The sequence below is a fragment of the Melospiza georgiana genome, chromosome 5 (assembly GCF_028018845.1).
Source record: "Melospiza georgiana isolate bMelGeo1 chromosome 5, bMelGeo1.pri, whole genome shotgun sequence".
In the NCBI taxonomy this organism is placed as follows: domain Eukaryota; kingdom Metazoa; phylum Chordata; class Aves; order Passeriformes; family Passerellidae; genus Melospiza; species Melospiza georgiana.
This window is the reverse complement of record NC_080434.1, coordinates 3,549,136-3,566,909: the sequence shown is the minus strand read 5'-3', so window position 1 is coordinate 3,566,909 and position 17,774 is coordinate 3,549,136. Positions and strand designations below refer to the sequence as shown.

Here is a 17,774-nt window from a genome sequence, read left to right as displayed (position 1 = left end):
TGCTCAGAATTTATGGCTAATTGACTGGGCTTTTAAAGCTCTGTCTAAAAATATCTGCACACAGTTTTTGTTCAGTTTTCTGTGATTACTAAGGGACTGTTTGTTTGGAAAATCCAACCACACAGTGATAGATAGGAAAAGAAATAATGTCTGTGTTACTATTTGGGTTGTTTAATAGTGCTTAATAGCTTTATTGACACTGGAGAGATGTAACAGCACTCTGCTTTGTGTACATGTTTATGGATTGCACTTACATTTCTGCTTTTCCTGTTGGTCTCTGCAAAATGGACAGTGCCACATTCTCACAGAATTGAAGATCTAGGTTTTATATCAAGCCTTAAGAATATGCCTGATCAGGACATCTTAGCTCTTGCTCCAAGGGAGTAAACAGACCTGGTTTGATGGCTGAGCAGTGGTTTAATACTTCTCTGGTTGCTCACTGCTCTCTCTTTAAATGTGTCTCAGTGGAGGGGAAGCCTGGGTTAAAAGGGCAGCTATTTACTGGCCAGACCTCTAGTTGACACACAGTATTTCCCTGCAAGCTCATCAATGGTAATATTGAGACAAATAGAACTGCAATGCTTTCTGTATACATGCGAAGGAGGATATAAACCAGTATGTTTTGTCTTGTCTGATTTATCACTGTCATAGTGATTTATTCTTTAGCTGTTCAGCTTCCCCCTGAGTTACTTCTCCTGCTTTCAGTCTTCCTTTTATTTCTCTTGCCCAACAGTGATGAATACTGCAGGATTTGTTGACAGAACTGTTTGGCACTGACAGGGAAGGCTTGTTTAGAGTTGAATTTCCTGAAGACTTTGTTTCTCTATTTTCATAAATATCTTCCCTTTTGCTTTTTAGACCACATGTAGGTACAGTTTGGCTAGGAAAACCTGTTCTAGAGAATCGTATCTTCTTAGGTAATGGAGACAACTCCAGGAAAAAATGAAGATATTCTTGAGCAGCCTGTAAACTGGAGAGTAGGCAACTCTGCTCCCCCCTTGCATTCCTGTAGGCAGGAACACATTAGACAAATTAGAAGGGTAAGAACCAAATATTTGCCTAAGTGCTTGTTTATTCTGTTCCATTTTCCATTTGTGTTCTCCTGACCGTGTGGCAGAAAAATCCTGGCACAGGTCCAGCTCAGCAAAGCTGTATGTGTTGGCTTTGACTGGGAATAAATTTTTGCAGTAGGGAGACAGTTCTCTTGCATGGGTGATACTATAGGTACTGTTAATGCTCCAGTGTGTTTGCAGTCCTAAACAGACTGGCATTCCTCAGGGGACTTGTAGATAGATATTGAAGACAAAGAAGACTAATCTCAGTTCAATGAAACTTTCTGTGCATTATGGCTTTGTTTTATGCTTTTCACGTGCTATGAAAGTATATCTTGATCTAATCACTATGCAAGATGTCTCAGAAATCAGGTGTCCAAAATAGATGGGGTTTGTTCACAGGCCAAAAAGCAGTCACCATTTGCATTTAGTTCTGTCTCTGTATTGTGGCTGTTAATACACAGGAATCATTTCCAGGGATAGTTCTTGTACTTGGTGCTGGTGAGGCTGTATCTTGAATCCTGGGCTTAGTTTTGGGTCCTTCCCTGCAATAAAGGCATGGAAGTGCTGGAGCATGTCCAGAGGAGGGCAACAAAGCTGGCGAAAGGGTCAAGAGGATCAGCCTTATGAGGAGTGGCCAAGGGAGCTGGGGTGTTTAGTGAGAGTCCTCTGGGGAAGGGGAGGCTCTTATTGCTCTCTGCTGAGAGAACTGCCTTAAAGCAGGTTGTAGCCAAGTGGGGGTCTGTGTCCTTTCCCAGGTAACAAGCAACAGGACAAGAGGAAATGGTCTCAAGCTGTGCCAGGGGAAGTTTACATTGTTAGGAAAAATGTATTCACTGAAAAGATGGTCAAGCATTGAAATAGGCTGTCCAGTGAAGTGATAAAATTACTGTCCTGGGAAGTGTTAAAAATTCATGAAGGTGTGATACTTAAGGACATGGTTTAATGGTGGACTTGATGATCTAGAAGGGCTTTTTTAACCTTAACTATTCTATGTTCCCTGTGAGTCACTTGTTAGCCAGCATTTTGCATATGCTTCTGGCTGTGTTTCTAAGTGGCTGACCTTAGGTGCACCAACCTGTCTGGAAGACTTTGGCTTCCACAATAAGAGGTGGCTGTAGGTAAATGACCCAGACTTTCTGTCAGTAATCTGCCTGGGACTTGTCTGGGTTTGGATAAATAATGAGTGCCTCTAAGGGACAGCATGACAGGGGATGTTTGATGTGGTGTAGAGGAAGCTTCAGGATATGTCTGGAATAGGAAAGAAAAGTAGAAATGCACTGAGGAAAATAGCTATGCATTCAGCTGCCACTGAGAAAAGATCCTACCAGGGCAAGATAAACAGCTTTGAGCTCAGTCAGCTGCACCACCTGGAGTGGTTGATAATGGAGATTACACGTAATCTTCATAAACCACCTCTCCTCAAAAAAGAGTATTTGTATCCAAGATGTTCCAAGGGACTTGTTTTGAAATTTCTTACCTATAACAATTGAAACACTATTCATGATCCATGTTTGCAAACAAAGCATTTGATTTGTGATTCAGTTAAAGGCATCAGTCAAATCAAACCCAAATGTCATCTTTACATTGGTTTTTCTGAAAATTAATTGTAAAACTATTTTTATTCTCCTTAAGACAAATTATTGTATTACTAGAACAAAATCAGTTATTGTTACTATTCCAACTATTTTCATCCTCCTGAACTGACTAGCAAAAATTAGTTATTTTATAATCCTGCCTGTCACTATTGGCTTTATAGTGGTGTCTGACTGAAAACATTTGGTTTGACTGTATGCAGTTCTTGGTCACTTTTTCCACAAACGCAGGCAATAGAGCAGCTCAGTGAGTAGCAGTCAGTTGACTAGGACAGCAACCTAACCTAGCCAGGTTGGCAGCCTCCAGCTCTGGGAAGAAAGCAGATGTTATGGAAAATAGGAGCAGGGACTGATATGAGACATGAGAGATACAAGCCTTTGTAGCCCTTTAGAGCCTTCTACTGATAACCAGTCTAGGGTGCCTCTGTAGGTTACTGTGGTGCCTCTCCAGTGACACTGTCTGTCTGTCTGTCTGTCTGGAACCACTGGCTCAGTCACCTTGTTGTTAAAGTGGATTGGAGCACATCAGGCATGTGGCCATAAATGAACTGCTAGGATACCTTGTCTCTGCTTCTGCAGCTGTTTTTGTATAAAGAAAAGGTACAACTGTGGCCTGCACTGAGGAGTTCAGTCAAACATATTCTGAAAAGTCCCGAAAACCATTGGCACCTGCAAGGAGATAAACTAGATTGTATTGGGCACAGAATCCAGGTGAGGGAGATTTGCTCCCTGTCTCTTTCAGAGCTGTCATCCAAAAACTTGTTTGTGAGGAGTCTGCAAACAACCCAGTGTGCACCGTGGGCTTACTCACCCAGCAGCATGTTGCTGTGCACGTTCAGCACAGCTCCCACCCAGTGTCCATGCTGCAGCGTTTTATCAATTAGCAACTGATGGTCATAGGTGACTTCTGATACAAGTGTATGTAAGTTCTCTAATCTGTATTCTTCTCTCTCTAGGCAGGAAGATCCACCAAGACCTTTTTTGCTGCACTCATGCTTGAGGAGCTCTGATGAAGAAGTAAGATTTCTGCAAAAATGTTCTCAAGTTCTGGTGTATTGTCTCCTACCCTCAAAGGATGTCCAGTCTGTCAGCTTGCGCATAGTCCTTGCAGAAATACTTGCAACAAAAGGTAGATCAAAGATAAGAGATGACTAACCATTTGTACATGTACAATAGTAGCAATTACAAAGTTTATTGTGTATAAGTATTGATGCTCTGCTTTTACATTCTGGAGTTTAATTTCTGTGATAGCCAGTAAGACACTGTATTCACAAAATCAAGCATATACTTACTTAACTCTCATGATCTGTTGCCAGACTGTTTATCACATTTCAGGATGAAACGCAATTTGTCCTTTCTCATTCTGATTTTTTCACTGAGGAATACTTTTGAAGCTTTCTTTGGCATTATTTATAGGGATTATATTACTATTTCTGACCTTTTATATTACATTCAAATGAATAAACACATCCTTAAATCTGTGGATCCTATAACTGAATCATTATATTATATTGATATACTTTGATTTATGCAGTGTGTTTTTTTAAATTGAGAGATTTCTACATTGTTTTTATCAGCTACACTTTATAAATACAGTACAAATTTTTTATGTCACTGTCAAACTCAGAAATTATGAAGTCCCAAGTATTACATGATTCAGTTTACTTTCATTTATACTGGCTATAATGTCATAGCCTTCAGAACACACAGCATAAAGAATAAAAACACTTGGAATTTTCCAGAAGGAGCTCAGCTTTGTCAATGTACATCAATTTCTCTAATAAAATAACCAGTTTTATCAAGAAAGTATATGCAATCTCAAATGCACTGTGTTGTCCAGAAGACTGGGTTTAGAATTTTTGATGTCTATAAACTTGGATATTTATTTCTGCCTTTCATCTGCAGTTTTCATTTGCAAGACAGCAGTTATTTTTCAACATAAGGATTTTGTTTTAAAATATTTTTTCTCTCCAGTACTGAAACCAGTGGTGGAACTGCTGAGTGATCCAGATTACATTAACCGGATGCTGCTCAGCCAGCTGGAGTACAGAGAACAGATGAATGAGCATCAGAAGAAAGACTACACATATGCTCCTTCTTATGAGGAGTTCATCAAGCTCATTAACAGCAGCTCCGATGTTGAGTTCCTGAAACAACTGAGGTATTTAACATTTCACTGTAGCTCATTCAAAACTAAACATGCTTCTTTTCCAGCCCATTACTAAGATTTGAATGAATTGTGATTTTTCTTTTTAAATTTAATTTTAGATTTCTTTTTGTATGGTGAAGCAGAGATCGTAAGGATGATAAGCTACAACATTTGTTAGATCTCTGATGTAATCAGCATTTTAGCTCAGTGGCAGAAAATGCATAAAAATTCTGCTTAGTAGTATACTGGAGATGATTTTAGTGTTGAAAGAGATAAATGCTTGAAATGTGTGAAAGGCATACTAAACTCTTCTTTGCAACTTACCTCTGTGGAATTAGATGAAATATGTTGAATTTCCACTAGTGTGGATGGTTTTCTCCTCATTATCTTTATGAATTATGACTGGCCATGGTGGTCTGGTGACTGTGAACTATAGTGACCTTAGGGACACTGAGCATTCAGCTGTGGTGTGGAAAGAAGGGGTTTGAATTCCAGCACATTATACTACTGGATGAGAGGTTTTCCTGGACTATTGCAGGGAGGTGTTTCCCAATTGCATTCTTCTTAACTGTGTTAATGAACTCTACAGAGCTCGTTAAAAACATCACTGAGCTCCTACATCTCACGAGTTTGTTTGATGTTTGTTTGCCTGTTTTCTAGTGCAAACGGCACCTGCTCACTTTGATACTAATTCCCCTCCCTGTCTCATCTCTTTCTCTTTATATCTCTCCTCTTAATATGAGATATTGCCCGCACCTCCAGCTTGCTTGCCCAAGAACTGGTTGTTTATGCTTGTTTTTTCTTTGCAGCTGTTTCTCCTCTGATTTCTGATTTATGTGAAAGGTTAAGGAGCAAGTGACTAGGAAGTGGGGAACAGAGAAGGTTCTGCTGTTATAGAACCTCCCTAGATGTCCTTGAGTTGGTTTTGTTGAGCTGAGCAAAGCTTTGGAGGACTCCTGAAGCTGTGTCTGGAGTGTTTGTCCTAAGCGCTCACCACCAGCCCGACCTGGCAAGTTTTCCTCTTCCCAACTGCCCCCTGTTGCTGCTGCAGGCCAGCTGTTCCTCTTCTCAAATGGCTGCAGAAACATCTGAAATACAAAACATGCATATTGATTACATTTGGTGCCATCTCTTGTGACCCTGAACTTCTGTTAGGCTTGGCCTGATCAGGCCAAGAGCTGGCTTATCGGGATGGAGTGTGCGGGCTGTGCAAATAACGTCATCCTTTCTCTGTTCTTCTCTTTGATTCTGAAACCACTTGCATTTCTGGGATAGGAAAATACATTTAGGTGATGGTGAAATGATTCTGTTGCTTGGCTACTTATTGTTCATCTGCTGTAAAATTTGCTCGTTACTCTAGGACAGCGTGCCTTTCCTGAGAGCAGAAATTAGTCTATATTAGACTCTGCCTAAAACCTAATTGATGTATTTATTAGCATAATCACACTAATGGATCTGTTTGTTTCAAAAGCAGCCCAACTTTTATGTTGTTGTTGTTGTTGTTCAAGCACATTAATGCTCAGTGTGTTCTCTTTTTAGCTGATAGGTCACTTTAAATTGCGTTCTCTAATACCAGAGTGCAGATCTGCTTTATGAAATAATGTGGTTTTGGCTGCTCCTACGTTTTTCCTTTCTAGTCCATGAATTCCAACTGCCCTCATCTTGAAATGTGTTCCTCTACACCCTATGAAATGTTGGTCAGTCTAACCTGATTTTAATAGAAAATGTCTGAGAAAATGGATCTTCTTTTCAAAGAGAAATAGTATTTGATTTTGGAGGCAGTGTTCTTCCTTCCTCTGGTATAGTGATTAAAGAGCATTTCCTATGGGAGGAGGCATTCACATTCTCTGTCTTCTAGCTCTTGGGAACACCCTGAGAGAGATGGGCCAACCTGCAGTCATCTCAAATTTGTGTAGTCTATTTGGCAAAGCTTTCATGATTAACAAGTGAAAGCTTGCAGATTTGTGTTAACAAACCAGAGAGTGGTCCCTATATGGATTGAAAAACGAACAAAACCAGGTGGTACTTAGCTGTAATTCACAACAGTGAACCACAGGGCAAATCTATAGACAAGGAGTTAAATGGGAAGAAACAAATAAGCTGTTGAGCACTTATCCCTGAGAAGCACAGTGAGAGTCTGCTGGAGTGATGGGAGTGGGGCAAATGCTTCCCTTTCTCTTACAGCAAATAAATTACTGGCATGTTTTACTTAAAGAGAGTTTTCCAGTTAGATGCTATTCTGGGTAATTATGCTCATCAAGAATTCCTGTTCTTGGTTTTATTTGGAAATAGTGTTTCAGTGTCTGTTCTAAGCCAGTGCATGGCATTCATGAACTCTAAGCTCCCTCCTGTTACTTATAATGTTGCCACATAACATCTTGGTAAAGAACATGTACAGGCAGTAGCAATTTTCACTGTAGGCTTAGCTTTGAGGGAAATTTATCTTAAGGTACTGCAGTTGCTGGGAGCTCATTATTTTGCATTAAACATTCCTGTCCTGCTTATCTTTGCAGATTGATTATTATCTGTTTAATGAAATAAAGATAAAATACCTTGCTAAGTTCAAGAGGCTGTGGGACACTGATAAACATTTCCTCAGGCTCCTGCCTGAGCACAGCCAAGCAGGCAGGGGCTCCTGGGTGTATGCACATGACAGTACACGAGGGAGGGCTGCTGAGGCATCCTTCCAGACTAGTTTCATTTACAGAGTTTTGCTGGGCTTCCTTGTGGGTATAGCCAGGGATTCGTGGTGGGGAAGGCAGGGAAAACCTCTGGCTGGTTCAGTGGAAAGCTGTGGGTGAAAGGCGTGTGTTGCTCTCACACAGGAAGTCAGAAAAGGGAGAGGGAGGCTATCTGGGTCTCCTTGTAAGCAAGTGTAAAGCTCTCTGCTGTGCAAATAGCTCTCCCTGAAAGGATAATAATGGTGTTAGGATTTTCTAAGTGTTGTTTCTCTCCTGGCTTAGAAGCACTACCTTAAGAAGAAATATTGTATTGATTTTCTGCATTGCTTTTATGGATTTTATTTTTGGAATGCCTTTGAATGGTGCAGTAACTACTTAATTTTGGAGAACTTTAGGATTCATAGTTTGTTTGTATCTATAGTGAACCTCTAACATTTAGTCACTTAATCTCTTGGAACATAACTATTGTTTTTATGGAAGTATTCCTTTAATTTTTGTAGGGAAATCAGGGGAGGTGATATTTTCATTAAAAGGAATTTGCTGATTTCTGGGGAGCTATTTTGGGTTTGTTTGTTTTCCTATCGTACCTTTACCATCTGAAACATTGAATTTACTGAGGAGAATGGGGTGAGAAAAACAAAGCAGCAAAGCTTTCACAGAAGGGACCATTGTATGGTTACACACTAATGTCCTTCAAACTCACTCTTTCTAATGTTTCATTTCTTTGATGTTTGTCATGAAGGGAGGCAAACTTTTATTACCAAGTTTTCACAAAGAGTGTTGTCCCTGTCTTTCAAAAAGAAATAGTGAAATTTCACCTTCATTTCCCTTCAGACTGAAGTTAGCATGGATTAATTGGAATTCTGCTACAAATAAGGAAGAAAAGATGTTCTTACACATCAGATGTGAAACATGCACCTTCTCTATCAGGAGAAGACTAAAGATAAAAGACCTGCTGGGTTAAAAACATAGTTGAGAACAAATAATAAGGAAATAAGCTGGTGGATAGGTTTAATTCTGCTCTCAGGTTCAGCATTGTATTTATTCTGATATTTACCGTTACAGCAGCAAAAAGTCACAACACAGCTCACAGTAAGAAAGACCATTACTACTGGCTCTGTATCCTCTTTTACCTAAGAAATGAGAGGAGTGCAGGAATAGAACAGAGAATAGGGAAGGAGGAAGTAATATGGATGTGAAGCCATGAAGGGTCCAGTTTATCAAGTACAGTCACTTCTTCAAAGTTAAATTAATACATCACATTTAAAATGTCCTTAGATGTTTAATCACCAGCACCACAGAATATCTATCAGCTGGAATATTTGGAACAGAGTTACAGGGAGAAAAGGGTCATGGTCTGGCAGTGTAGCAAGGGGTGTTTCTGCTGCAGGGTTGTACAGCACTCCCACTGAATAGTTGCAGCAAGAGCCCAGTGCTTGGGAGGAACAGACAAAATAGCATCTTTGAGCTTGTAACTCCAAGCATCTCCCATATTAAAGTAATACAAAGAACAGGAAAAAAGACATGCTGTGTTAAGTATTGGTAGTACAAACATGTGAAACTGGCAAAGTGAACAAATGGTAGGGAATCTGGAAGGGAAAAAATTGCAAGATAAGTGGGAACTACCTTCCATGTGCAGTTGGTTGTCTGTACTTTGTTTGATAAATTCATGATTTCACAGTTAGCCTGCAACACCCCGAGTAAGGTGAATGAATGTCGTTGCAGTGCATTTACAGATGTCATAATCAATGCATCAAAAGTCTAACTTAGTTGCCCTGAATAATTTGGGAAGTCTTTGTCTGAGTAGGGAATTAACTGTGAGACTTCCTATGCACCACAGCACCACCCTTACTATGGGGCTGTTCTTCCTCTGATGGACTGGGCAAGAATTGCTGGTGGGTGGAAACAATCAAAATACAGTAATGGCAGAAGGAAGTAGTCTTACAAAAATTACAGGTTTTCAAACAGGTTTTCAGGCTTGAATTTGATAACTGAAGAATTTGCTGCAGAAAAAAAAATCTGGAAATGTAGTTGAGTGTATGCTGTGTTATAAAACTGTGTATACAAAGAGCCAGAGACAATCAAAATCCTAAAAGAGTTTCAGGAGGCAAGAGAAATGGGGGGAATTGAGTGATGTTGGTGAAGAAAGTTGACATGAAAGAAGGGAAATATTTTGAGGATCACATCATCACAGAAATAGCAGCCTTTCCAGGAGGCTTCAGCTTTCATCTGAGAGTTAACCTGATAGATAGCAAATTCACTGGAATACTTGCTTTCTTACCAATCAATTGCTACCAAAGTAAGTGCATTGAAAGGAATTTGAGTGTTATGACCTGGACTTTATTTATGAGACTTAAGTGACAGTCATTTTCTTTGCTGAGTGCATGGTATTTGTTAGTTGCAAAATCAGTTTTACTTAAAATTCAGTTTGCTAGCTCCTTAACTGTCTGCTATTGTTTAGTGTAGTTTTAGGTAATAAACATGTTTAATTATTCCTGGAGTGTAATAGTTTGAGGTTTTACGTATTTCAGTGTAATTTGTTTCTTCTACAAATTTATATATGCTCTGTTTTGAGTGGATTAGCTGGAAGAACCTTACAGATGGCTCTTTTCTTTTAAACTGAACTACCATCCTGGTTTCCTATGAAAACTTATATTTAATGTTTGGAGTGTGACTTTGTACTGTGACTTAATATAGTGTTGTGAATATTACCTGTCTGTGCAATGCCATCAGTTGAGAGAAGAGTGCAGCATTATTGTTAGTTGAATGTCTCATTTTCAAGATAATCTGTTTTCCCTGCTCCCTGTGCACACTGCTCCTTAGGTTTCAGGTATACTGTGAGATTATTCTGTTTCTATGTGAGGAGGAAGTAAAAGTATTTTGATTTTTATTAGTTCTTAAGTGTGCTGTATGAAGAACACATTGTAAAAAATTAATACCATGTTTTTTTCTTCTCCTCCCTCTCTTCACCCTTACTCCCTACTGTTTTTAAAATTAGGTATCAAATTGTAGTGGAAATAGTTCAGGCAACCACAATCAGCAATATTCCCCAAGTGAAGAGACAGAAAGGTAAGATTCCAACATCTGTTGTTTTCATTTTGAAAAGCTGTTTGAACTCTTGCCATACATATGCAATCAGTGTGTGTGGGTTTTTTGGGCAGATTTTAGGAATGCTATGCCTTTAGTGTTTTGGTTCTGTTTCATTTGTCTGAATCTTCCAGAAGCTCACATGGTATGATTATCCCCCCTATCCTATGTTCATCTAAGCTGATGGATCATGAGAAAGGTCATATCTATGATACATTTATTTTCAGAACTTGCTGCAACTGGGAATTCTGACATTACAAATTCATATGCTGAGAATCATATTTCCACTTTCTTGTTCATACAATCTGTTTCTCAAAATCTCAGTCTGTCCTTTTTTCAAAACACAGAAGGAATGATACAGCATTATTTGTCAGTCAGTTATTTTGACTTTTTAATGTATTACGTTTTTGAGTTGCAATAAAGAGTCCTCTTCATTTTCTACAATGATTTGGCAATGGCCGCCTTTTAAAAAGCAGTGCATATTACAGCTGTACTTATATTTATTACATATACTACTTTTTATGGCTCTCAAAATATGTGAAAACTGAGGTATATCATCAGGAGATGATCTTAATGGCAAAATTATTGACTAAGTCATTGCTTAGGGAGGTATACTTAAGTCGTATCAATGCATAATAAAAAGGCAACAGATAGTAAAATTAATTTCTTTGTGAATAAATGCAAAATATTCTAGGTTCTCATGTGATCTGAATCTCTCTAGGTTAAAAAAATCCTTTTCTAGTTCCTTATATCAAACTTTAAAAAGTATATTCAAGTGTACTGAAAAATGCAGAAACAGAAAATGAACATGCTGTGGGGTGGGGAAATTTTTGGCAATCTGAAGAGCTTGAGGTCCATGCTCAAGTTTTAGAAATTATAAGGTTGTCAATACCAATTATACTTTTTGTTTACTCTCTAAAATAGGGCTAAATGTGCATTCCAGTAGGCTATCCTGCTTTTATTAAACCAAGATAAAAGGAAAAGTAGGCATTGGTTTTTATTCAAGTGTACATTATAGAAATAGATATTAATATTTTTCAGATAAAAGATAATTGAATGGAAAGTCTATTTCATAAAGTAATAAAATGAGGATACGGAATTTAACTCTGAGAGCATTATGAAAAATCAAATCTTGCTAAGCCTGTATTTCCATTTGTGCTACCATTGGTCTTTTTGAGACAATAATTGATTTGGGGAATATTTTGATACAGTTTATGTTCCTACAATGAATTATTTATTAATTAATTCTCCTCTATCTCACTTGACTTTATCTGTTTAAATATCCACTGTTCTAAATCATGAACAGAAGATTTTTTTTTTGAAGCTACAATTGTCTGTTGCTGCAGAACAGATACAAAAATATAGAGTTGGTGGTATGTGATAAAGTTGATTCTGCATTTTTATGGGCTCTTGATTTCTACCTGTACTAAAAAAAAAAAACCTAACAAATTTCACTAGGTGGTGCATTGACTTTTTTTATTATGATATGGACTTTTATTTTTGGTTTATTCCTGTGGTAACATTACATATAATTTAAGTGTTGTTTTATAGTTCGCACAAATTTAGGGCAGATTTTTAATTTCAGTTATTCCACTCAGGTTTTCATCTACCAAAATTTTTCAGGCTCTGTGTATGCACAATAAATTCTTAAGAGGGCTATCAAAATTGTAGAGGGGTAAAATTTAGTTCAGAAGACTGTTTTGTGCCTTATTTTTCCTAAAGGAGGTGGAGGCATTTTACCTAATGTGGTAATTAATATAATATGTTCCTGAATTTTAAAAACAAAAGGAAAAACTGTGATACCCTTCTTAGAACAAATGAAACCCAATAAAAAAACCCAGCACAGCTCACTGCTAACATAAAGATTGTTGAAATGTTGTTGAACAGACTGCCATGTTACTGCCATCATGTTTTGATGTTTCCTTTTCTGGATGCTACAGTGTAATGCTACCCCTGGATTTAATGGTGAATAACTAAATGTAAGCTTTATGCAAAATCAAAGTGTGTCTGCACAATCTCATTCTGTCTTTCTCTTTTTAACCTTCTCCCCCAGCGTGTGGTGCACACCTGCAGTGATGTGTGAGCATGGATGAATAGGACAGTTCCTCCTTTGCTGCTAAATGAGCTCTTGGCTTTTGTGTCAAGGGCATCTCTTAGCTTTGACCCCAGCCTGGCAAGAGAGAGTCTTACTGATAGCTATTTCCTCTTTCCTGTGGCAAAGTTGGCTCCTGAAAATGTAACTGCTGCTTTAGTGCCTGGCTGTTCAACTGGAGCAGCTGAGCTCTGGCTGGCCAGCATTCTGCTCTCAAGGTGTGAGAGTAGAGCAAGGGTAGATAGTACGTATGTGGATGTAGAATCATGGAATGGTTTGGGTTGGAAAAGGCCTTTAAAAATCCTCCACTCCAGCCCCTGTGCAATGAGCAGGTACATCTTCAACTGGACTGCTCAGAGTCCCATCCACCTGACCTTGAATGTTTCCAGGGATGGGACCACCTCTCTGGGCAGCCTGTTCCAGTGTTTTGACATCCTCATTGTAAAAGACACTCCTTTTATATAATCCAAATTGCCCCACTTTTGGTGTAAAACCATTGCCCCTTTGTCCTGTTGCAACAGGCCCTGCTACAAAGTCTGGCCCCATCTTTCTTACAGGCCTCTTTTAAGTACTGAGGGGCTGCAGTTGGGTGTCCCCAAAGCCTTCTCATCTCTGGGCTGAACAATCCCAGCTCTCTCAACCTTTCTTCTTGGGAGAGGTGTTTCATCCCTCTGGTCATTTTCATGGCCCTCCTCTGTCTTTCCTGTGCTGAGGTCCCCAGAGCTGGATGCAGTACTCAGCTGGAGTTCCACACAAGAGTGGTCTCAGCCTCCATCATTTGGAAATATGGGAGCTCTCCAAGGCAGTGTTTTCAATAGAAGAAGAAATAAACAAAAACCTGAGGAGCAGTTAGTGGAGCAGAGTGGCCAAAACTCTGCAGTAGCGAGTGCTTAGCTACTATTTATACTTTTAGCAAAAGAAGCGTTGTGCGACCACACGAATTGCAGTCAGTATTCCTGAGCAGGACTGGGCTTTTACTATTGGTTAAAGAGACATAATTAAGTCTCTAAAACTGACCAAAAAGACTTATTTTTTCTAAAAAGATTAGGTGTCTATTATTAAAGGATGAATAGTCTGAGGACCAGATATCAGACTGATGACTTCTCATAGGAGCTACAGTTACCTGACCTTTTTACTATTTTATTTGGTGATGCCAAAGTATGCATTTGATGTTGGTGCCCAGTAAGGTGGGAGAGGAAGGCTTGTTGCTCAGTAAGGACAAGGTTCTTTACACTTTTAAACTAGTGCTGGTGCCACCTATTGGCAAAATATTTAGCTGTTAGGACCTTAATAAAATCAGAGAGTATTTTAAAGTACTTCTACACATGATTTTATTAAACCCTCTATAGTTAAACAATGGCATGTTGTAGGATTTATAACTTTTCAGATTTCTATGACTTGAATCTTCTGGTATGTGAGCATAAGAGAGCAAACAAAAATGTACAGAAGCATCTGATTCATGTTAAGCAGTAAGGTTTGCATTTGGCTCCCTGAGAGAGTCAAAGAGGTCAAAATGTTGGGACACAAAGTAATGTGAGGGATTTGCAGTGTGATGCCAGCTATGGGTGGATGGTGGAATTTCTGTGGCTGGGAGAATTGCTTTTGGCTGTTGCTGAAGTTGAATAAGAAACATAACACAGCATTATTGTTTCTAGAGGGGTAGATAGTTTATTTTGGAGCACTGCAGGCCACTGTAAATAGAAGCTGTTTCCTTGCATTCTGACACTGCACTTCCCTCATTTACACTGGCACAAAAGCACAGAATCTGGTGTGTACATGTTCACTTTTCCAGCAGTATCTTCCTGTGTATCTTCTTCCAAAATGGTAATGATCACTCAAGCAGTGGCTGTAGGAGGCAGCTTGGTTTTGGTGGTAGTTTTGTTGTTGTTTTTCTTTGTTTAATTTGTTTGGTTTTTCTTCCTGTTGGTATTTTCAGATGGTACCTCTCTACAGTCACATGCGCTATGGTTCAAATAGTCACATCCTTCTACGCCTTTAATTATAAACAACTCTCCTCATCTTACCTTTTGATACAGATTCATTCTAAATACTGAACCAAGTAAAATTTAAGCTACATTTTAACTATTTCAGTTGTTTGTTGGTTTGTTTTTATTTATTTTACAAAACCTATCTTATCTGCTGAAGATTTTGAAGGATTCTAACTGCTTATCTGAAAATGTTTACTGCATTTTGATCTATTAAAGCAGTTTATAAGAGGACAAATACCTGGATTAGGCATTTTAGCATGAATGACAGATGATATGCAAGTTTCTAGAAGGAAGAATCTTAAATTTTTGTAAAGAAAAGGTATCGAAAACACCAATTGGGAAATAGCGACAAAAGTAAGTTGTTATATTAACTTGATATTTGCTGTAACATGAACAGGAAGCTGCTTAAATACACTGGTTCTAATTTTAACAGACACATTTGTTTCTTCTCATACTGATATTGTATTACAGGATCCTACCAGAATTTCAGCAAGGTTCTTTTACTAGCTGCTTTTGAAAACAAACCCCAAAAATGCAAAATGCACATACCTTGTCTTAGGGCAACACAGAGCAGGTCTCTCAATAATTTTATTTTTTTTTAAGGATTTTTTTGTAAAGGGATTTGTTTGATTTGCCTTTTAATTTTCTATGCCCTCCACCTTACACATGACTTTACAGTATGAATAGAAACCACCCTTGGATGTGACTGGGTGGGGCTGTTTTTCAGACACTGCAGTGTAATCGACCCCAGGGCATCCCTGTTGAGAAAACTGCTCGTTTTCAGGCAGGGACTGTGACAGAGATCAAATAAGCAGCCATTTCTGTGTGGAGAGATCTGATGCCTTGCAGCAGAAGATTTCTCCTGCTGAGCCTTCCCACTGTGTGTCTAGATATTTGCTTTTCTAAGCAAAGCTGACAAGTGGCACAGGAACAGGCCTGGCTGTGAGCAGGCCTCTCAGGTGCTGGGGTTCTGAAAGAGGCTTCAATGTTCAGCTGTAAAAAGGGACTTAAAAAAAAAACAAACTCTGGGACTGTGGGCTAGCTTAGTTATGTGGGTTGTGATGTGTGGGTTTTGTCAAGATGATAATTTAAAGTGAAGTAAAATGGGTACTGGTTCCAGAAGATTACAGATGCCATGTAACTTAATTATGATTCCAAAACTCTATTATGATTCCTCCCCCTGACCTGCATCCTCCACACAGGAATAAACATTCCCACACAATTATTTTTGCACAGTTTTCTGGCAAGGCTTAAAGAGCTGACATTGTGCCTGCACGTCATGCTCAAGCAGTAAGTGTGCAGGGAATCCATGTGCTTGAGGGTAAAGACTGCAGAGTCTGTGGTACATTTATTTGCTTTTATTTGTGATTTGCAAATCATCTTTGTAGGGGAAGTTTTTCTTTCTGTTCCTGAGATCCTTTGTGTCTGCTGGTGATGGTAATGGAGATGCTGTCCAGTGGAAGAGGGAGGGAAGAGGCTGACTGCTCAGATAGATGTGACCACATGGTGTGCAAGGACCTGCAGACAGAGGCTCTCTGTGGTGGATTTTATTTTACTGTATGGCACATGCTGACTCCCAGGCTCAGCTTTGCCTTACTGCCACTGGAGTTTTTATTTTTCTCAGCTGTGGCTGTGAGTGGGAGGCTGTGTTGCATGACACACTGCTGATGATCAGAGCCTGACTTGTCCATGGGCTCCCTGCAAGCCCCTTTTCCCAGAGCTGTCTGTGGAAGTGGTTGGGATTTAACACTTCTTTTCCTCAGTCTTTTGTCAGACCAGAGGAGAGCTCCTCAAGGTCCTTTCCTTGGACCTTGGGCACTAGAACAACAGTGTGTGCTGTTCTTAAAGGTCATCCTGCTCTCACAGAATTGAACAAATTCTTTTACAGGCCTTTGTAGGCTTTTAAAACTTGTAATTCAAGGTTTCTAAGATATGAGGAGGTCCATAAAGACTTGTAAGTTATATATACGGTTCCAGTTACTGCTCACACAAAAATATTAAATTGATCTTCACTACTTAAATACTAAGTATTTTAGGAGGCATTTAGGAGGCCCTGCATGTGCTTAACCTGGCTCTTGGAAAAAATCTTGCAAAAAAGCTTGTGATGAGGAGTATGTGTGTTGCTCCTTCAGTGACAGGTAGGGCTGGTCAGTGCTGTTGCATGTGCTGCCAGGTGTCATGGATCTGTAGTTACTGAAACTATAAAGGAACAAGAACTTGTATTCTCAGTTTTATTCATGCTTTTGCCATATATAACTTTGTAGGTAAAATGAGAAATCTCTGCCTTCTGCTAGCACTACTAAGAGGTCATGCATGTCTAAAATACCATTGTTTTTGCTTTAAGCAAATTTACATTGTTTTTGTTTATCCTCCAGTGTGCTTAAGTATAATAAAGGTTGTGTGACATTTTGTGGCATGACAATTTGGAAGGCCCCATATTCTGACTTAAAAATGGATGATGTGAATATGTACTTCAGTTTGATCTATTTAATAGATATAAAGCTCCTCAAGTAGCAAAGCTGCCATTGGGGAAAAAAATAGAAGAGGAAAGAAAATTAGGTGTGAGAAATCACTTTTCAGAAATCATTTTGGTGGATTAGGATATGCTTCTGGGGATATGCTTCTAGCTTAGCTCAAGTCAAGATAGTTAGGAGTGATTTAGAAGACAGCTTTGTCAGAAATCACTGCAGATATAAAAAAAATGCAGAGAATAAAACAATTTGCACAGGTAGCATAGCTTTGATTGCTTGGTAAGTTTGAGCTCATTTCAACTATTTATATTTTAATGGTGTTTGGTGCAAATTGAGTTATCTACAACTGTGGATTGATAAGCAGAGTTTGAAATTCAGCTTTTGGTACTAATTGCTTTGGGTTGCCTTTGGGAGAGCTGCACAGGACCTTCTGGGATTTAAAATTCCTCCAAGTGCATGTCCTGTCAAAATTTCCCCAGATAAGGGGAATTATTGTGGAGGAAGTTAGTAAAAGACACTTTGCTCCTATGAAGATGGAAGCTCTGCTCAGTTGCTGTTGGTAAAGTGTATGCAGCTTGTGGGGAGGAAATCCCAAAGTAGCATCTTTCTTGTCTTGCTGATAAGGAGTGATTTTTGTTTGTTTTTATTAATATTTTTTT

General features: G+C 39.0%; 1 protein-coding gene across 1 annotated transcript in view; it reads left to right on the top strand.

Annotated features, from left to right (window-relative positions):
* SNX25 (sorting nexin 25) overlaps positions 1-17,774 on the top strand; it is an 80,933-nt gene that overhangs the window by 29,575 nt on the left and 33,584 nt on the right. Inside the window, exons 4-6 of the mRNA XM_058023849.1 lie at positions 3,604-3,776; positions 4,622-4,808; positions 10,476-10,546. Coding sequence (XP_057879832.1) covers positions 3,604-3,776; positions 4,622-4,808; positions 10,476-10,546 — 431 coding nt within the window. The remainder of the gene's footprint in view (positions 1-3,603; positions 3,777-4,621; positions 4,809-10,475; positions 10,547-17,774) is intronic.